This window comes from Apodemus sylvaticus, chromosome 23, assembly GCF_947179515.1.
Source record: "Apodemus sylvaticus chromosome 23, mApoSyl1.1, whole genome shotgun sequence".
In the NCBI taxonomy this organism is placed as follows: Eukaryota; Metazoa; Chordata; class Mammalia; order Rodentia; family Muridae; genus Apodemus; species Apodemus sylvaticus.
In genome coordinates, this window is record NC_067494.1 from 48,343,240 (window position 1) to 48,364,081 (window position 20,842).

General features: G+C 44.5%; 1 protein-coding gene across 2 annotated transcripts in view; it reads left to right on the forward strand.

Moving 5' to 3' along the window:
• Smoc2 (SPARC related modular calcium binding 2) overlaps positions 1-20,842 on the forward strand; it is a 136,209-nt gene that overhangs the window by 76,865 nt on the left and 38,502 nt on the right. Inside the window, exons 6-7 of one of the 2 annotated variants that reach the window (XM_052169773.1) lie at positions 189-272; positions 1,776-1,850. In XM_052169773.1, the coding sequence (XP_052025733.1) occupies positions 189-272; positions 1,776-1,850 (159 nt within the window). The remainder of the gene's footprint in view (positions 1-188; positions 273-1,775; positions 1,851-20,842) is intronic. The other variant, XM_052169774.1, reaches the window with a different exon arrangement.

Sequence of the window (20,842 nt, forward strand, 5' to 3'; positions counted from 1 at the left end):
GGCCTTGGCTTTCGGCTTCTCATAGCAGACCCTTAGGCAGCAGGTCAGTGCGGCTGCCTGGTCCCTATCCCCCGAGGGTACTGTTTTCTGCTGTGTACTGGACTGTGTTGGGAGGTACTGTGGGTGGTTTGCAGGTCCCGGGCTCCAAGCTGGACGCACACTTATTTAGCTTACTCTCATAATTGTAGTCTCCTTGCAAATCTTTTCCGTTCTGAATTCAGATGATGCTGCAGCCCCAGCATTGGAGACTCAGCCCCAAGGAGATGAAGAAGGTGAGTGAGCAGGTGATGGGAAACTGGGCGGGGAGCAGGGGGGGGGGGGTTCGTCAGGGGGCCGGGAAGTGATACCAAGTCGCTATGGGTATGATGCCAACTCACAACCTAGACACACAAAGAAGGCACTGCCTGCTGCCGCTCACGTGTGAATCTAGAAAGACATTCTACACCCAGAAAGATAGAGTCCAGTCAAGCGACGCTGAAGCATGCTTCTGTAGGATGCGCAGCGGTAGAGATGGAGAGAGGAATGAGGACCATAACAGTGCATGGCATGCCGGGTCCTTCCCCCAGTGCGCATGCGTGCAGTGCAGGGCATGCCGGGCAGGCCCCGTGCTTGACCATAGTGTACTGTAGATGTGGAGAACTCAGGTGGATGTCTTCACATAGATGCAGAGCAGTCCAGTGGCTAGCTGAGAGAGCCCATTTCCGATGTCATGCAGTTCTATCGCTTCTCCTGGTAATTTTCCCCACATTGCCACGGGGTTCTGCTGGGCAGAATTCCTTGGAAGTCATTTTATTAACAGAAACATAAGTGTTCAAAATGGTGTGTAATAATAACACGTACCATTTTCCTACTCATGTCTGGTCTTTATGGTGCCATGGCAAGGATAGATCTCTCATGTTTACCTTTAATAGATTATCTACAGCATTGACCATGTTCTCAAGTCAAATGGGGTCAGGCTTTTGGGAAAATGTGTATGAAACGCACATGTAATACACACACACACACACACACACACACACACACCTAACATGCGACAAGAGTACAAAATCCTACGTGCTTTCCAAATAAGAGCAGTGGCTAGTGTGCATTGGGGCTGCTCTGGACTCTGCCATGTTCACATTGCATCCTGGAGAACCCCAGTTCACCCATAGAAATTCAGGGCTGCCTGTCCCACACGGAAAAGGGTTCAAAGCCAGGCAATGTGCAGGGTCTGTGTTTTCAGGGCCGTGTATAGTCAATCACATTTGGTCATCAATATGAAGGGGCTGCTTTCCTCAACCGTGTGATGTGAAAGATATTTTACATGTTTTATTCTATGCACAATCATTCAGTCATGGGAAGAGAGCGTCATGTTAAATGGGTGACTATTTTTACTTCATGGGGTGTATTTGTACCTCAGGCTGTTTCCTACTTCCCTCTGTTTATTCCCAACCCCTGGTGATGCTGAGGCACAAACCTAGGGCTTCCTGTATATTAGACAACTTACCACACCGCTGAGCTACAACCCTAGCTCACACTGGAGTGTTTCACAACACCTAGAGCCTGCCTGGATCCAAACAGATTTTACTTACACATTCAGATTAAGAAAAAAATATATATTTAAATTTTTATATTAGTGGTTCCTTGGTCGTGTGCATGTAACCATTTTTAACTGTTTCATTTTTGAAAGGTGCAGTGAACCTTCATTTGTTACACTGGGTGGGGAATGGGAACCCTCGCTGAATTCCTTCCCTGAGGGACTCCCTGCGTCCTGATGAGCTGTTTTGTTTCTCTAGACATTGCCTCACGGTACCCTACGCTCTGGACTGAGCAAGTGAAGAGTCGGCAGAACAAGACCAATAAAAATGCAGGTAAATCGGGACCTGGCGTCTGTCTGCACGGGGATATTTAATTCAGGAGTTTTGCCTTCTACGGGTTTTTAAAACTTTTTTTTTTAATTAAATTATCTATATTCTTGGAAGGAATTGTGCGCGGCTGTGCAGCGGGCTGTGCAGGCATAGTGGGCTGGCTGGGGGTGAGTGCTCTTTCTGAGGCAGTGTCTGAACATTTGGCTATTTTAGGCTCAGGCCTCTGAATGTATGGATTGTACCTGATGCCGGGCAGCGCTGACAGAAATGCCCTTTAACAGTTTGTAGACAAGCCAAGTAGCTTGTTAGTGACCCCTTCCTCGTTCCAGGGAGTTTAGGAGCTCAGTGGGTGGGTGTCCTGCCTGCTTCCTCTGGTCTTTTGTAAAATCTGAAGCTGTCCTCTGGGTGAGTGAATAGGAAGGAAGGTCGGGGTGTCCACAGGAATTTCCTGGGATTTGACCTTGAGCCCAGAGAAGAGAGGCAGCTACTCCCAGGGGCATCCTGGCACAGAGTGCTCACATCTGGGCCGTCTGCATCTTTTAGAGTGCATTTTATATATGATACAATAGAGATCTAAGAAGCATCACAGCTTGGAAGAGAAGACTCTTTGGGCGCCTACGTCCAGCACAGAGGACCTGCTGTCAGGAAGGCCGTGTCTGGTATCGTTTGATCTTAAATCGAAAGCTTGCTGACTGGTACTGCACAGTGAGAGACAGGGCTCCATGGTGCAGTAGAAGGCTCCCCTGGAATAGCCAGTGGGCTCCCCAAGAGTGTGGGAGCGCTGCTCTATGTCGGTCCCTGAGAGCATTTCCTTGTGGCCCTGGCTCTGCATGGCCGAGCCAAGCCTTGTTCCTGTCAGAGGTTTCCCCCTTGGCTGCTCTAAGAAAGGTAGAATCCAAAGGTCTTGCCACCAGTTGTAAGTGCACAAAGGCAGGAAACTTAAAGTGATTTTTTTTCTTTGCCATGACTACTGGTGGCAGCTTCTTCGTTGTTTTAATTTTATTTCTGTTTCTGTGACAGAACACCCTAACCAAAAAGCAGCTAGGGCAGGAAAGGGTTTATTTGGCCTATAATTCCAGGTCGCAGCCCACCATTGATGGAAGTTACGGTAGCCACCCTAAAGGCAGGCCTGCTCACTATTCCACACAGCAGTACCTCAGATAAAGGAATTAATTTCACAGTCAAAGAAGTGTGGCAGAGCACGAGGGTGCTGTTTAGTGTTTGCAGACAGGCTTACAATCTGTATGGTTTTTATAGAGTTCTGGATCATCTGCCTCCCATAGTAGACTGGGCCTTCCTTTAGCTAACAATCAAGCAATTATATACATATACGTATATGTATATATAGTATATATATGTATATCTTAAGTAATTATGTATATATAATAATGAGTGTATATACTCTGATTTTTATTATTAAATATTATATGAGTATATATACTCATTTATACTACATGATCTGGGCAATTCCTCAACTGAGACTTTCCTTCCTCTCAAGCGACTCTAGGCTGTGTCAGTTGACAGTGAAGGCTAACCAGAGCACCCACTGTATAGAAAGTCACCTGTGTGCCTCTCTCATAACCTCAAGAGCCAGGTTTTATTCAATTCTGCAAAAGTTATCAGATCCAATCCTGAATCAAAGACATTAGCGTGTGAAAAAGTGAATCACCGCTTGTTTTCAAGCGATGGGTCCTGAGACCTTCTCATTGGAGGAGCAATGTGTTTGTGACAGACTTTAACCTGAGAAACGTCCAGGTAAGTATAAAAGCAGTCAAATGCGTAGCTTAAAGCTGCATTGATTGTGCTGTGGAAGGATTTCCATTTAGTCAGGTAACTTGTCGAATAATAGTTTCACCTCTCAGTCATGGTTGCCAGGGTTAGGCTGTTTATAACTGACCATCAACCACCGAGCCAGCATTCAGTGTACAAGGGATTAAAAAAATGCCCAAGAAAAGTCCCGCTTACATAAGTTATTATAATTTGTTTTAAATTTCTATATCTGAGTAGAGTTCAAAACAGACATTAAATTGGTTTATAGACATGGGCCATGAAATTACTAGACTTTCAGAATGGCTAAGATTAAAAATTCAGGAGACAGCAGGTGTTGGAGAGGGTGTGGAGAAAGAGGAACACTCCTCCACTGCTGGTGGGGTTGCAAATTGGTACAACCACTCTGGAAATCAGTCTGGCGGTTCCTCCGAAAACTGGGCACCTTACTTCCAGAAGATCCTGCTATACCACTCTTGGGCATATACCCAGAAGACTCCCCACCATGTAATAAGGATACATGTTCTACTATGTTCATAGCAGCCCTATTTGTAATTGCCAGATGCTGGAAAGAACCCAGGTATCCCTCAACAGAAGAGTGGATGCAAAAAATGTGGTATATCTACACAATGGAGTACTATTCAGCCATTAGAAACAATGAATTCATGAAATTCTTAGGCAAATGGATGGAGCTAGAGAATATCATACTAAGTGAGGTAACTCAGACTCAAAAGGTGAATCATGGTATGCACTCACTAATAAGTGGATATTAACCTAGAAAACTGGAATACCCAAAACATAATCCACACATCAAATGAGGTACAAGAAGAAAGGAGGAGTGGCCCCTGGTTCTGGAAAGACTCAGTGAAACAGTATTCGGCAAAACCAGAACGGGGAAGTGGGAAGGGGTGGGTGGGAGGACAGGGGAAGAGAAGGGAGTTTGCGGGACTTTCGGGGAGTGGGGGGGCTAGAAAAGGGGAAATCATTTGAAATGTAAATAAATTATATCGAATAATAAAAAAAAAATGAAAAAAAATGAAAAAAAAAAAGAAAAAAAAAAAGAAATTACTAGACTTTGTTTAACTGTTATTGTCTACTTTCTGGGGATCAGAAGGTATCTCCCGCATGGTATTGTAGGACATTAGAAGAGGTATTAGCCATGGGGCTGTAAGTACTCTTAGGGACCTATGGTCTGACTGTAAACTTGGCCATCAGAAGTCTTTTGTCTGTATTTAATTTCCATTTTAAAAGCTACCTTTACTTATCATCATATTTGGCAGATACAGAGATGTTTATTTAACAAAATATTTAAGGGATGGAGTATAGGTTAGCAGCGGAGTCCTTTCCTACTTGGGTTTTATCTTGTGTTGACAAACAGCACCTGTAATTTATGAGTTATTACTCTATATTTTAAGTGTTGTCCTAGCGTATCATGATTCTCATGTGACCCTTTATAGTAAATGACAAACTGGAATCACACTGTTTTCCTTTTATATGAAAACAATACACATAAATTAACATTTCTGCCAGGACTTGATACTAAAATGTAGTATCAAGTATATGACTTTTACTATAAGGTCTGTAGGGTACCCTGGTAAATATCATGAGACAGGTAAAGTGCAAACCAAACAGGGTTTAGGGTATTCAGTAACGGCTGGAGCCACTGCTGCAAATACAACACGAGACTTCCGAGTCCATGAAACGAAGTAGCCACATAAGGAATATTTATTTTCTAAATCAGCAAAGTCTTGCCAGCCTATGTCTGATGAGCCCTCATGGTACCATTGACATGATGTTCCACAAGCAAAAACAAATAAATAAATCAAGAGAGAGAGAGAGAGAGACAGACAGACAGACAGAGACAGAGACAGAGAGACAGAGAGAGACAGAGACAGAGACTTTCAGTGCCTTTATATTTTGATTCCTGGACTTTATCTTCTTGGTTGGTTCACCTAGTAAGAGAACCAATCAATATACATTAAATTAATGAGTAAATTCTAAACTTACTTTATTCATGGATATATATTGATTGATTGCAATATTTTGGATAGAAGGTTCTGCAAGAGCCTTTAAATTATGTGTTTAATGATCCATGTGCTCGTTAAACATATATGAATGTAGTCCACATCCTTGCTGATGTATACAGTGATTTCCAAACCTTTACCTGACCCTTTAAAAACCAGTCTAGAAGACTAAAGTAGAGGCTTAGTTTTTCTCTCTTGCATTGTTATTAGCATCACAAAGTAAATGCTATTCATGAGCCTTGAATATCTATTTGTATAGGGTTTGTCATAGTTTGAATGAGAATGGCCCTCATAGGTTTGAATGCTTTTCCTCAGCTGGTGGAACTGTTTGGAAAAGGTCAGGGGGTGTGGCCGTGTTAGAAAAGGTAAGTCACTGGGAGTGGGCTTTGAAGCTTTGAGAGCCCACACTATTCCAGTTGTGTCTTTCCATGCTTCCTAGGTGTTTTCTCAACGTGTATGTTCTTAGCAACTGCTCTGGCATGAAGCTTGCGTGCGTGCTACCATGTTACCCACCGTGATAGTCATTGGCTCTACTTACCCTCTGAAACTATAAGCAATTCCCATTTAATCCTTTCTTCTCTAAGTTGCCTTGGTCACAGTTTCTCTTCACAGCAATAGAGAGTAACTAAGTCAGGGTTTTATGACCCATTCCAAATAAGAAGCATGCTCCAGAGGACAAGCCCGAGTCTTGTCAGTTTAATACACAGAGAAGACCTGTCTGTGGAAGAATGAAAACCAGAACAGGAGCATCTATCTGCACCTCTACAGCTGTGTGCAATCTATCCAGTTAATGCTCCCTGGGAAAAAAGAACCATAGAGATGAGATGCTAGGCCAGTTGCCCAGCTCTGGGCAGAGAGATCTTTTGGTGGGTGAGTGACTTGAAGACTCTCCAGCAAGATTTTATTTAGACCATGTTCCAGTACTGCACCTTTCCTCCACAAAGCAAGCATCATCTTTTACCAGACAAACAACAAAAGGCAAACAACAGACTAGGCCAGGCTGCTGTCTACTCATTATTTTCAGAGGTCACAATCTTTTCCAAATGACCAAGAACTGGATTCTTACTCCAACAAGGCTCAAAACTTCTCTCAACATCCACAGATGAGTGAATAGCCGAGGGCTTTTGATATGGGTCATATGTGGAGTAGGGACTATTTGGTCTTTTAATTCAATAGATAAATGTCCGTGTAAACTCTTTTGTGGAAGGACTAGACCCTGGGGAGGAGGCCTGGGAGGGTGTGGCGAGTAAGTCCTGTTGATCAATCAGAATCAAGTTCAAGTGTGGACCAAGCTCTCGCCTTCCTGTGTCTGACCTGTAGCTGGGAGAAATCACAAGGATACTCTGCCGGGTGAGAAGTCTTCAGTTACTTTCTGGGAGCCTCTGAAGGGCGTTCAGTGAACACAGGCCTCCTCTCTCTGGGCACCTATACTCTCTGACTTTTTGCAAGGTCTTTTCCAGAGACTTCTGTGGACAGGTGCAGGGAAACCCGCCAGTTTTTCTTGCAGCATGGGATGGACACCAGGTAGTGTCCACTTAGCACTGATCCACTGTGTCCCCTCCTTCTATCTCCTCTTCTGCCATTCCTTCCTTGGTCTGTTTTAGCCATTGTGGCTTAGAGCTGCCAGCACATCCAGCCAGGACAGTATGTAAATGAGGGGTGGCTACGTTAAGACAGAAAAGGTCATGTAGGTAGCCATCCAAAGCCTGAGAGACACTCATTGGACCCGTCTTCTTTATCCTACCTACATCTGAGCTTGCAGAGTTGGGGTGTCTGTCCTTAATAGCCTATGCTGTGGGCTTTGTGGGGACACAGGCTCTGTGACTCCAATGCCTCCTCACCTGAAGAGTCGTGATGTAACCTGCCCATTCCCCATGGGATTTGACAGAGTAGGGTCAGTAGTCGAAAACAGAGTCGGTTCAAAATAGAACCAGACTGGAGTAGGTCTGACAGAGACCTCACAAGACATCTCGACTGCTCAGAGCTAAACCTTTGCAGGAAAGCATGGGAGAGACCTCCTCTCGGAGATGATAGTAGGGAAGGGTGAAGCCGAGTTCACCTCCAGAAAGAGGCCAAGGCATGGGTGTTTATACTGGTCATTCCTGCAGGGCATTCTTCCTAGAGTCCAAAGCCTCGAGATAATGAACAATGGTTTTGTGTCTCTGCTGCAGCCCTGGCAGCCACCACCTCTATGAACACCAGTATAGACTTCAGAGCTACCTATCCGGTAGATTCTGGTTTGAGCCTATGGACTCCACAAATGGGCTTTTTCACTCAGGACCAGAGGAGCCAAAGGCCCAACTCTGGACTCCACACCCGGGGGGTGAGGGGCAACAGTGTCTGCCTTTCATTTTCTCTAACCCTACATGGACACTGAAATATTTCAGAGGTTACTGCGAGACCAAAGGGGATCCACACAGACCTCAGATCAGATACCCAAGTGGTACTTACCGGGGTCAGAATGGAACCCCTGGAACTCAGCATCTAAAGTTATCCCCTCTGTTAGCCCTGACGGGAGGGAAATGGTATGACTCCCCTCTGTGTCGGAAGAATCTATTGATGCTCCTTAAGGTAAGGCAGGCTTCGTTACATAGAGAGTTCTCCATATTTCCTACCACCTGGAAGCTCCTAAAGGCTACAGCTATTCCCTGCAGTAGAGGAGGCATGGAGAACAGAGTATCCATGGTTACCAGCTACTAGTTCAAGAGTGGGTTCTGACAGCTGGGCTTCCCAGTGGTGGTTGGGTAATCTCAAGTCTGCCCTCTTAGGTCAGGTTGCTGTGGCTTTAGTTCTAGTCACCTGTCGGCAGTCCTGCCTGGGGACTAGCCAGGGACGGGCCCTCACCTCTACCACTGAAGGGCTCCCGGCTACAGCTTCTGCTTCAGTGGTTGGACTGTTCTCCCATTTGCTGTGCAGAGTGGGCGCTGGATGTCTCACTGCCATATTTATTTTTAAATGCAGAGTGGGGATGTTGAATATCTGCTTTTTCTCTCTGTCCCTGGCTCTTCCACCCCTGAGCCTCTGCAGACCTCCAGGGGAGAGTGCCTCTTGCACTCGGTCTTGCTTCTCTGCGGACCGCGGAGAGCACAGGCTCGCCAATCTTTTACTGTCTTTCTGGAGTTTGCACAAGCTGGAGAAAACACAGATGCCTGGGTTGTGTCATCTTTGGACACCTCCTCCCCTTCCCTCTGCCTGTCCCCCCTCAAAGATTAAACATTTCTCTGGCTTATGTCCAAGAGGACACCCTTGATGGTCACCATGTCCTGTGGTTTTTATGGGACCCCCTCGGTGGAAATATTTTCTGCCTTATTCGGGATTGATAACTTTTGCTTTATTGCAAATATTAAAATTAATGCCAAAAGATAATTATCTTTTAATTCTGCTTTAAATCAAGCTAAATTGCATGCCCTAGGGCGGGGAGGGGGGAAATAGTATGAGTTAACATTTCATTTTGTAACTTCTAGGTTTTTCCTTTTGCTTTCTTGTTTTTTGTTTTGTTTTGTTTTGTTTTCAAAAGCAAGCTTATAAAACCATCAAAATACCATTGAGACTCTTAAGTTGTTAAGCTTTGGTCATTTGAAGAGATCAAAATACATAAATTACATAATTCCCATTAAGTGTAGCTGTAACCGTGCATGATTTTTAAAATGTTCATTATCCTGCTCAAAGAACTTACACGGTGGAGTTGGTTTAATTTTCCCAGCTCTATGGGGGAGGGGTATGTTAATTTCAAACATGCTTAACTCTCTGGTTTCAACGTTCAATCAAACTGTAAATGATCAGAGTATTCAAAGCTCCAAAGTTAAAAAGGCAATGAAATCCAGTGGACCCTGGGCTAGGCTGCTCAGAAACACGCTAATGCATCTCCAGGTAGAGAAGCACATTTGACTTTATGCTCTGAAGAGGGGTGAAATTCAATTCGCCATCGAATCGCGGGTGCAACAGGGGTTTCCTGTGCAACCGGAGCTCTAGAGCAGAAAGGCTATGACTGTGGTTGTACATAAAGCAAAGGACTCAGATTACACATGGTATAATATCATCCTTGAAACAGCCCCACCAGCCTGGAGATACTTGTCTCCACGGCAAGCCCGTGTTTCAGAATCCTATGTGGACATGCAGCCCAACCTGGAATGTAGATTTCTCCAGCTGTTTTTGGCAGAAGAGATATGAGGGTTTTCAAAGATGGCTGGGTGTGGGAGGATAGGAGGTGGGGTCGCTCAGGCTGACTGAGGACTGCGCTGTGCAGTGCTCTGAATGTACCTGCCTTACACGTGTCTTTCCTGCTAGTGTTTCTCTGCTGCCTGGCTGCAGGTAGAGGTGAGTTCTGGCTCTGGCAGATACAGGGTAGAGGGGTTTTGGCCCTGGAAGAAGTCTCTGGACACAGAGAGGGGGCCTTGCATATGAGAACTGAGAAGGGACAGTGGTCTCGTGGCAGACTGCACTGGCCAAGCCCTTTGCTCCTCCTCACGGAACAAGAAGAACAATGGCATCTGACAAGGAAGAGGTGCATTGTGAAGTCTCAGTGAAGGTCAGAGAACATCTGTTTGCAGATGTGCATGGGGCTTCCTGGACTTCAAAGGCTGAGGTGGCACGCTCGTCCTCCAGAGCAGTGCCAGCCTAGCTGAGGCCCTTTCCTAACAGCCATCAGGGCTACTGATCATCAGGGGCTGATCGTCCTCCAGGCCTTGGGAACGGCAGAAAGTGAGAGGCTCTGGGCTGAGGCAGCACCTCACCTTGGGATCCTGAAAGAGAGTGTGTGGCCTCTTGGATTTGCAGCTGTACATGTGTGTTCTGCAGATGCTGACAGAGGCTACAAGGACCTCCTCACCTGACCTACTTCTTACAGATAGTTCCAGAGAAAGACATGGCCTCTTAGCATCAGCATTGCTGGCTCATTTTAAGCTAGCTCTCTCTCTCTCTCTCTCTCTCTCTCTCTCTCTCTTTGTGTGTGTGTGTGTGTTAGAAGTTAATGTTAAAATTTATGGACCGCCAAGAATACAAACTCACTATTATTGGTGTGAAGTTGTGAATATATTTGAATGTTTCTAATACTCACGCTGGGCGGGAAGCATAACACTCCTCTCAGGAAGGCTCTGAGAGAAGGCTGATGCATTATGGGTACAGGCCTGACACAGGGTAAGCATACACTTCAGTTCACCCTATTCCACGAGTTGTCTCTGTGCTTCCTTGACTGTTCTTTGAAGCTCGGTGGTATCTTTGGGATGCATTTATTCACTTGGCTTTTCTTTCATTTCTTCTCAGACGCCCTGCTCTGTGGTCAGTGCGGATCAGTGTTGGTCACTAGGGCTCTTGAGCAGGAACTGGAGAAGCTGCTTCAGGCAGAGTGTTCTTCAGAAGCCTTGGTGCCCCCAAGGGCAGCTGGTCTCACTTTTATAGAAACTTGTGACATTGAGTTGATGGTTGAGAGTAAAATTTGGAATTAATCTGGGCAGTCTGCTGGTCAGCTCCCTCCTTCACTGTAACAGATTGAAAGTGGTGTCAGCGGCCATCATGAGTGGCAGGGGTGACAACCCTGCCATTTACTAATGGGCGTCCTCTCGTGGGTGGTGCTTCTTTCCATTGGAGATCTACTTCACATTGGCATCTGCTTTGATCTGACAAGGCTGCCTGGAAGCGAGGGGGGGGGCACCATGATGCTCCCAAAACTTTGTTTAGCTTTGCTGGGGCTTAGAGGTTTAGAAAAAAAAATTTGTTGAGTACTCTTCAGAAGCAAATTTTAATATTATTTATTATTTTGCCTTGGCTGCTCATATGAGATTCCATAGATATCCCAGCCTCCTGGCCTTAAAGAGTGGAGATTCCTCCTCAACGGCCTGAGCTAGGGCTCAGTCCACGCAATGGAACTGACAGAGTTGGTCTCTTGCAGATTCTCTCTGACAAGGGAGACTCTGCCTCCTCACAGGAACGTCCCTCTGAGTGTCTCAGGTGCCCCTCTTTCTGTCCGATCACTTAATTGGAGAACTTGCTTCATTCTGAACTGAAATGTCCTGTCTCCAAACTCTCTCATATATGAGGGTTCAGCGTATGAATTTCGGGGCACAGATATCAGAATCATGACTATTGGGGTGACTCAGACTTGAGTAGAAGATTGGTGTGGGGATGGAGCCCCAGTTCTTGCTGTAACACATGTAGTCCAGGAGTTGAGTTCTGGAATGTCCTCTGAGTAAACATGAGTTTGTGCAGCAGGTGACAGAGGGTCTCAAGTCTTGGCTGCTGGGTGAACTCTCAAAGTCCTTTATACAGGTTTCCATTTTTATATGGCAGACATTGACTGAAAGCCGGGGTTCCCCCGAATGTAGCCATGGTTTCCCAATCACAGGTACTATGTCCAAAAAAAAATCCCTGTTCACCAACAATGCTTTTTTGCTCCTTTTATGAAAACCAGCCAAGCATAAAACGGTGCTAATAAACTAAAATAAATGTGCATGTGTTTTAGGAAACCACAATAGCATATCTGTCTGGCACTTCAGCCAGAAGCATGCTTCTTTCCAAGGTCCCCTCGTCCCCCCAGGGCACGGTTCTCCTCCTCTGTGACTGCAGTTGTGCACACTGGTGAGTCCCAGGCTCCAAGCGCCTCCGGTATGCGCAGTGCACAGGAAAGGAAGCTGGACAGGAGCGGAAGTCCTTGAGGTTTTGAGGCATGCCCTTGCAGTAGGCACCTTTAACTTCTGCACCTGTGGATTATTGCATCCACGTATTAATACTTTGTAAACGGAAACGTTTAGCTAAGCTAATAAGTAACGTTTATTAACATTTCGTCACACAAAGCAGCCGGTCTGTGCAAACTTGGCATGTGTGGCGTGCATGTCCAGTCAGTCACCTGAGAGAGGAGGAGTGCTGGGAAGCATTGTGGGAACACGCATGTCAGAAGACCTGGGGGGGGCATTAAGAAGTTCTGACTGGATCCCATGCCATCTCCCTGCTGTATTTCCGCCCAAACCTTCTGAACTCATCGTGAGAACAAAGTTCTCCAAATGTCTCAGCTAAAAGACATTTTTCTCATTTGCTTGAAAACTTAGAAATCGTGATTTTTTTGTTTTGTTTTGTTTTGTCATGACTCTGACCCAAGAAAAAATGGTATTTTATTTTAGGAGACAATTAAAAAAAATACAGTACAGTAAATACAATGCTTGCTTATTTGGAAATCACTTTACTAGTTTAAGGTTTTCTTTTTTCTAAGTTAAATTTTTTAAGCTACATTTTCTTTTTTTGTTTTTTTAAAGGAATTTCTTTTTTATTTTAAATTTAGTGTAATGTAAGTACACTGTAGCTATCTTCAGACACCACAAGAGTGAGACAGATCTCATGACAGATGGCTGTAAACCACCATGTGGGTTCTGGGATTTGAACTCAGGACCTTCAGAAGAGCAGTCAGTGCTCTTAACCAACCGCTGAGCCATCTCTCCAGCCCCTAAACTACATTTTCACACAAATACTGACGTGTTTTGTGATATCCAAGGCTACCCCTACAACTTTTGCGGATGCAACGTGCTCCTGTCAAGTTACGCATGAAACGAAATTTTGGGTTGACACAAAAGTTAATAAATAAGTTACTTAAGATATTTATCTGTGTTCCTTGTTTTGCCGTTTAAAAGTCAGTACCTTGTATTTTCTGTTTTTCTTTGTCGTAATTTATAAATCCATACTGACATTCTACAGGCACCTCGTGCAACACTGAAAGCCTATGGGGGTTTCTAGAATACAGTGTCACAATTTCAACCACTTTTAGATGTCATCACATTTAATAGTTTGGGTAAAGGGAGAGGAAAATCCCATCTCTCACCCCCCCACACACACACCAACGAACAGTGTCAGGGGGTCAGTGGTACCAATGCCCAGATACGAGTGTCAAGAACAGGATTTCTCTTTAGATGTGGACTAATTTATTTTTATATCGTATATACTTTTGTTTGTAGGCAGCATTAGCTTTCTAGCTACATTGTCCTGAGAACAGATCCACTGGCCTTCCCACTGTCTGTGTCCCACGTCCCCAGATCTAACACAGTATGTCTAACTGGACATACTGTGCATTCATACTGGCCGGTGACACTGCTATCAGGTACCCACAATTCATTCAGACGTCTCTCTGGACGTGTATATCGGTGGTGCTTTTTCATATCCGGGTATGTTGCTCAGGTGAGGTGTCTGTTCAGATTTTTAACCGAGTTGTTTTCTTTCTTACTGTGTTTATGTGATCTCTCTAAGTCGAGGAGGCATCCTGTAAATATTTCCTCCCTGCAGGTGACCTCTTTCACCTGCTTTATGGTATCTTGAAGTTGAGCTTATCACTTGATTCCACGCTGGTTGTGTCTGAACGTCAGACTGCCCCACTGGGAGTCACCAGTCCACCTTGCTTTCTCTACCAAGGTTCCCTAAATAAACTCTGCTCAAAAGCCACGATCCCAACCCCAGGTATATATATATATAAAGCACGGAAGTTAAAATAAAACATTTACTAATTTGTTATATTATTAATTAATCATGACGTTGATATTTATTTTAGCACTATTCTTTGATATGAATATAATTTTACTATTCATTAAGGATAAAAGAAAACTTGCATATTAATGCCATGGGCTTGCTTGTTGAGTTTTACATAAAGTCTTGGCTGAACATTTAATCGTGTGGGATGTAGAGCGCCTTAATGTGTTTCTGAGACGATCAATATTCTGCTTTTAAAGTTGTTCATGCTGAGAATATTGTTTCTTGTAAATACATGGTACAAAACGTCAGAAGTATGTGTTAGGCCATTTCCGACGTACGGCCGTCTGGAGCCTGAGCTGAGGTGTCTTGGGAGCGTTTGCTGATGCTGTGGGAAGTTATAGTGTCTTAGGACGTCTGTTGCTGTGATGAAACACCATAAGCAAAGCAGGTTAGGGAGAAAAGGGTTTATTTGGCTTGCACTTCCGTATCACAAGGTTCATCACCGAAGGAAGTCAGGGCGGGAGCCTGGAGGCAGGCGCTGATGCAGAGGATATCGAGGGGTGTTGCTTACTGGCTTGCTCCTCATGGCTTGCTCAGCCTGCTTTCTCATAGAACCCTGGACCCCCAGCCCAGGTGTGGCCCCACCCACAAGGGCCCTTCCTTATTCAAGATTATTTAAGTAATCACCACTTAAGAAAATGTCCTACAGGCTTGCATACAGCCTGATTGTTTTAGAGTTTCTATTGCTGTGATAAAACACCATGGCCAAAGCAACTTGGGGAGGAAAAGGTTTATTTTAGCTTACCTGTTACTTGCTTTTTGTTACATCACTTAGTTAATTAATTAAAGTGTGTATGTGAGTCTCTCCCTCCCTCCCTTCCTTCCTCCCTCTCTCTTTCTCTCTCTCTCCCTCTCTTCTTTATGTGTGTGCTCATCTGTGTCTGCGCACATGTGTGCACACGCACGAACACACACACACACACACACACACACACACACACACACATACACACATATGCAGAGGGCACACACGATCCAGGGCATGGGTATGTAGTTCAGGACACAACTTAGCAGAGTGGGCTCTCCACTTCCACTACTTGGTGTCATGGGGTTCAACTCAGTCAGGCTTCGCAGCAAACGCCATCACACACTGAGCCGTCTTTTTAGCCCTTTGTCTCATTTTTCAAAGCCACCACTTTAGAACGGTAAGACCTCTGAGAGGCTGAGCAGTCACTGCAGTGGGTGAAGCCACTGGTCTCGATGCTGGCTGTTTCTGTGCAATAGAAGATGTTCAGATTTCCTATGTTAAGTCCCTGGATGCAAAACAACCACTCTTCCTTAACTTCCTTCAGATAGAGCCGGTTTCCTAATTCCACAGAGTTTTCAAAGAGCATTTCTTATTCGTAAGCAATTCAGTGCTCTTCCCACTAACTCCTAAAGGTCAGAGTTGAGGCTGGGCTGACTCACTTGATGAGACTCTTTCCTGGGGAGTCCCCTGGGAGCTGCGCCTCTGAGGGGGACTTGACAAGACAGGGGTGGGGCTGGCAAGCTCTGTGAAGAGTCAAGCTTTAGGAGGCCAGAGTGAAGACGAACAAAGTTTCTCAGACTCTCGGAACTGCTTTGTCATTGGTGTGATACCCCCGAGGGGTGGAGAGCAATGGCATTTCAGTGTAGGGTCCTTTGCTAGACACAGGGACTATGGGCTTTCACCGTGGCATTTCCTTGGCAGACTTCACAACATTTGGGAGTCACTAGAAAGAGATCAGAGGAAGAGACCGCCATTTAGTAGCTTCTCACAATCAGGGTGTGTATGATCATCCTAGAAAATCTGTCTCTGGTTTGGTACAATGCTTCGTTTCCTCTGTCAAGGTCCAGAATCAGTGCTTTGGGCTAGAGTCTATTTACTGAGCAGTGTCAGCTCTACTTTTGTGTCCAGATCTGGTTATTTTATCCAACCGTTTGTTTGTTTGTTTTGGAAGTATAGTTTTTGCTGCAAGTGAATCACTTTGCGTAGCTTGTCTTTGAGGAGTGCTTTTGGAGAGGGAGTTGTTGGCAGTTTGGCTCTGTCCCGAGATTGTACACCCACACCAATTTCCTACTGTTACCGATCTCCTGGGGGGGGGGGTGCCAGTCTTGTAGGAGCCTGGGCCTCCTCACTGATGGAATACAGGTTTCTACCCTTACACCTCCTTCCGTTCTGAGGATTACAAAGAGCACACGTATGCTTAGCACCACCCTGCCCTGTGATAGCGATGACCTTGTCTCTAACATATGAGTCTTCCAGGGTTATACTTTACTGCCAATCACAACCACATCCTGAGCACAGACAAAGCCAAGCACTGGGATCCCTTTCTGGTCTTTATTATTATTATTATTATTATTATTATTATTATTATTATTATTATTGATGAATAGCCTAGTAAGTCTGCACTGTCTGATCTGAGGTTTCTGGGCACCTCTTCCACCCTGCTCACTCTCCTGTGTCATTGCTAGCAAATCCCGTTCTGAATTCTTTGTTTCCCCTGGACTTCTTTGATCATTTCATATAGGTTTTATATAATTGGAAAGAGAACCACAAGAGATTCCATGACTGATGAGGACAGCGTGTATAAGAATTAAGTAAGCACTGTAATCATTCTAAGGGGGGAAAAGCCACATGGAGAAACCTTTGGCACACGAAAACACTGCTGATTTCAGTGTGATCTCAGAGCTCCTCAGAAACTCAAATTATGGGGCCTCACCTCCCCCAGACCTGTGGGTCAGAATCCTGGGCAGGAAGTGGGCAGCCTCAGAGCAGCTCTGATGTTCTATGGGCTTCATGCTGGTGCCTGGGTCACTGGGTGTTGGCACTGCCGCCATGGCTCGAGTCATGAGTTGGTGAATACTCACAGTTAGTAATGGTCTTTTGATTCTGAGGTATCCTTTAAAAATTAGCACAATGGTTTTAAGGTTCGGTCTTGATCTGGTCTTTCCTCTCTGTGGGATACACATAAACTATAGTTATTGCGTGCAACATATTTGTGCATTTTTCAATTCATAGTTTTTTTTTAATATTTGTATTTTCTATATTCTTTGTTTACATTCCAAATGATTTCCCCTTTCCCAGATCCCCCCTCCCCATATGTCCCATAAACCTTCTTCTCTCCACCCATTCTCCAATCACCTCCCTCCTTTTTCTCTGTCCTTATATTCCCCTCCAATGCTAGATCAATCCTTTCCAGGATCAGGACCCTCTCCATACTTCTTCATGGGAGTCATTTGTTCATAGATAGTTTTAAGAAGCAGGTCTGGACTGTTGGGAAGTTCCCATGTCCATCTCTTTATTGACCATTTCATGAATGTGTGCTTTAATTTCTCTTGGATAGGTGTCCAGAATGGGATAGTGACCTCAGTGCTTGGTTGGCTGTGAGGAGGCCCTGCGAGGCTCCAGGTCCTGCACTTCCCACCACCATTTGGTATCCGTGTGCTTAATTTGGACCACGCACACGTGTGACATCTTAGCATGGTTGTAGTCATCAATTCATGATGATCTCTCTTTTAGTGTTTACTGTTCAGTCTCTGGCTTGCTTTCTGAAGTCTTGGTGAGTTTCAGATTGGAATATTTGCGGTTTTATTGATGAGAAGAGCTTGGGGGTCTTTGACAGACGTGTGTTAGGAACAGTTCTCCAGCTGCGGTTGCCTTTTACTTTTTAATTGCGTCTTCTGGTGATTGTTTTAAATTTTAATGACATCTAATTGGCCCAGTTCTTCTTCTGTGGTTAGTCTGTCCCGAAGACATGCTGGGGCGCTCCTAATGTGCGCTTTTAGTCAACACACTGCAGGTTCAGTATGCATGTCCCACATTGTGCCCTGTGGCTATATTTTTAATTGGCATGCAGTCCTTCTGACATTCTGCCATCATTTCTTGGGAGACGTTACACTTCCCTGTGAGTAGCTCTGGTCCCTTGTCAGTACCAGCTCAGGCGGACAGCCTTCCCCACTCTTCTACTTAGCTGGCACATCCCACTGTCTGGGTTAGTGGGTTGATATGATCTTTTCAAACATGGCACTATTATCTCCAAAACCTTGGAGCAATGCTTCAGATGGCATTTAAGTCTTTGGAATTTCCATTTTCATTTTGAAGTCTACACATTAGTTTCCATGTTACATTCACTAATGAATTTAGAGAACTTGACCTTGTAATGTTACAAATGTTAATGTTTACAGTGTCTTGCTACCCAGCTACGTTCTGCACCTCTCCACTAGTTCAGTTACATTTTGTTTTTAATAATGACATTTTCAAATATCTTGTACCCCTCATTATGAATTTATTTTTAAGTGTTACAGTTTTGATGTTACTAAAATGACATTTAATTTTCTTTATTTTTGCAATTATTTATTCTGAGTATATAAAATATAAACAATTTTGTACATTCATTGTCAGTTTTTTTCCCTTTATGGATGTCTTAGGATATTTTATGTATACGACGCTGTTACTTGTATTTAAAGACGTTTTTATTTCTTTCATCGCAGTCTTTATTACTTTTTCTTTTTGGCGCTGTTGCCTTGCCTGGGACCTCTCACAGAATGCTAAATAGAGGAAGGCCATTTCCACATGATGTCAACTGTGGGCATTTAAAGAATATGTCCTTCCTCTCAGACAAATCTTTTCATATTTTCAGTTTTCTAAGAGTTTTGCCATTTAAGTAATGAAGTTATTCACCTTAATGAAAACAAGTCCTTGTCAGAATTTTGATTGCTCGGGAACAGCTGAACGGGCCTTCCCTGATGACCTCTGACCTGTGATGTTCTAACCAACCTCTCCAGTTTTAGGAGACAGTAAATCCTCTTTCCTAAGACACACGTGTGGTTTCAGTGGCTGCTCCTTTCATGTGGTGCTGACAGAAGTCTGCCATGTCTTGGTCTGCTCTGCTAATGTAGCCAAGCTTCATGAAGAAGTCTGTTAGAAATAACCCAAGGCTACTTTCTACAGTTTGGGAAGTCCAGAAATCCACCATCAAGGTACAGGCACACTTGGCTTCCAGAGAAAGCATCTTCTTGAAGTGTCTTCACATGCTGGACGAGGCAGATGCGTTCCCTCTGACCAGCTCTGGGCTCTACCCTATGACCCATCCCCACAAGGTTCCCATGCCATCACCTTAGAGGTGAAGGTTTTGATGTGTGACATACACATGCACACATATGTGTACACACTCACACACATAGGCACACGCACAGACATATACATACAAATGCACACAGCACACATGCACATGTACAAACACAGATGCTTTCATACAGGTGCACATGCATATGTGTGCACACACAGATACACAGACACATACACAGGCACACAACACAGGCACATGTGCACATGTGTGTGCACAGAAACACTGGCAAACACACCATACACACACACACACACAACCTACCCTTTATATTAGGAGCAGGAAGTCTCACAGCCAGGTAAATTCAAACTTGGATTCCACTTCCTCCTCCATGCTTTTCCCCTCATTCTCTGTTTGTGCTGAGTCAAATTTTTGGAAGAATTAACTGAGCTAAGTAATAAAATGAAAAATCAGCCTTTTCACTTTGAAAATTCAGCTATACTTGGTTTCTTCATCAGACTCAACTTAGAAATAAATAAAACGATAGAAGCACATAGGAGACAGACCCTCCCAGGACTAATCAGCTGTGGATTAAGGTAAAGGTGATGACCATTACATTTGACATTGTGCTGATTCTACAGTGTGTGTTCTGTGTTCCGGGACTCCAGAGTGGCCTGTGCAGATCTCTGCAGTGGGCAGGGCCTGGGAGGAATGAGGGAGGGGATGCGACTACAGTATGATTTGTCTCACTGCTTTGCCTTCTATTCACGAAGGCCTCACTAAAACACCCTCTGCCTTCCAGAGGCTTATCTTACAACAGAATGCGATTCCATCTTTCCAGTCGCCTTGAATTCCCAAATGCAAGCAGATTGTTGAGGCTGGGCCATCTTCCCTACCCTGACATTCACACAAACATGGATTTCATTTGCCAATGCAGAGTGGCTTTGATATCTTACAATAGGTACAACACATTTTAGAGTTTCTTTTAATTCAATTGGTTTCATTTTTGCTTATGAGGAACTTTCAAATATGACATAAATTTCTCATAGGGTCGTTTTAGACACTTTCCATTCCCATGTCCTTGGAATGGAACACCAAACATATTTCGTGGCCAGATGACCACACTGTGCATTCTATGACCTAATAAGATTTTGAAGAAGTGCCAACCAAGTCTAGGTAACGTGAGGGGGGTGCCCTGAGGAGCTTCCCATAGTCTGTGCCATTTACTCTCGGACTGATGGGCCAAAGCGTTCTACAGAGAAGTGTCAACTGTCTTCACAGAGTAGCACGGACCCTTGTGTTGTTTGGCTTTCCTGAATGGCTATCACAACTGTAACAGATCTGGGGAGAAAGGCCAGCAATTGTTGCTTTATCCTTCATACCAGCCTTCTGGTGATAGTTGGGTAAAAACTTTGTCAAATATCCAGCCATCTGAGGTATATTTCATTTGCATATCTGCATATGTTAGCTGCTCATGCAATGGAGAAATACACAGAAATACACAGAAAGTGCAGATTATATTACAGTCAAGGCCCAGTGTCTTAATTCTTTTGCTTTTAGTTGTGAGAGTTGAACAAGCCCCACACCCTGAGTGTATCCTCCATGATGTCCGTCCAGACAGAAGTTTACTTTAGCTTTCTTCTTCCTCCTTCAGTAGTCCTTCTGAATAGCA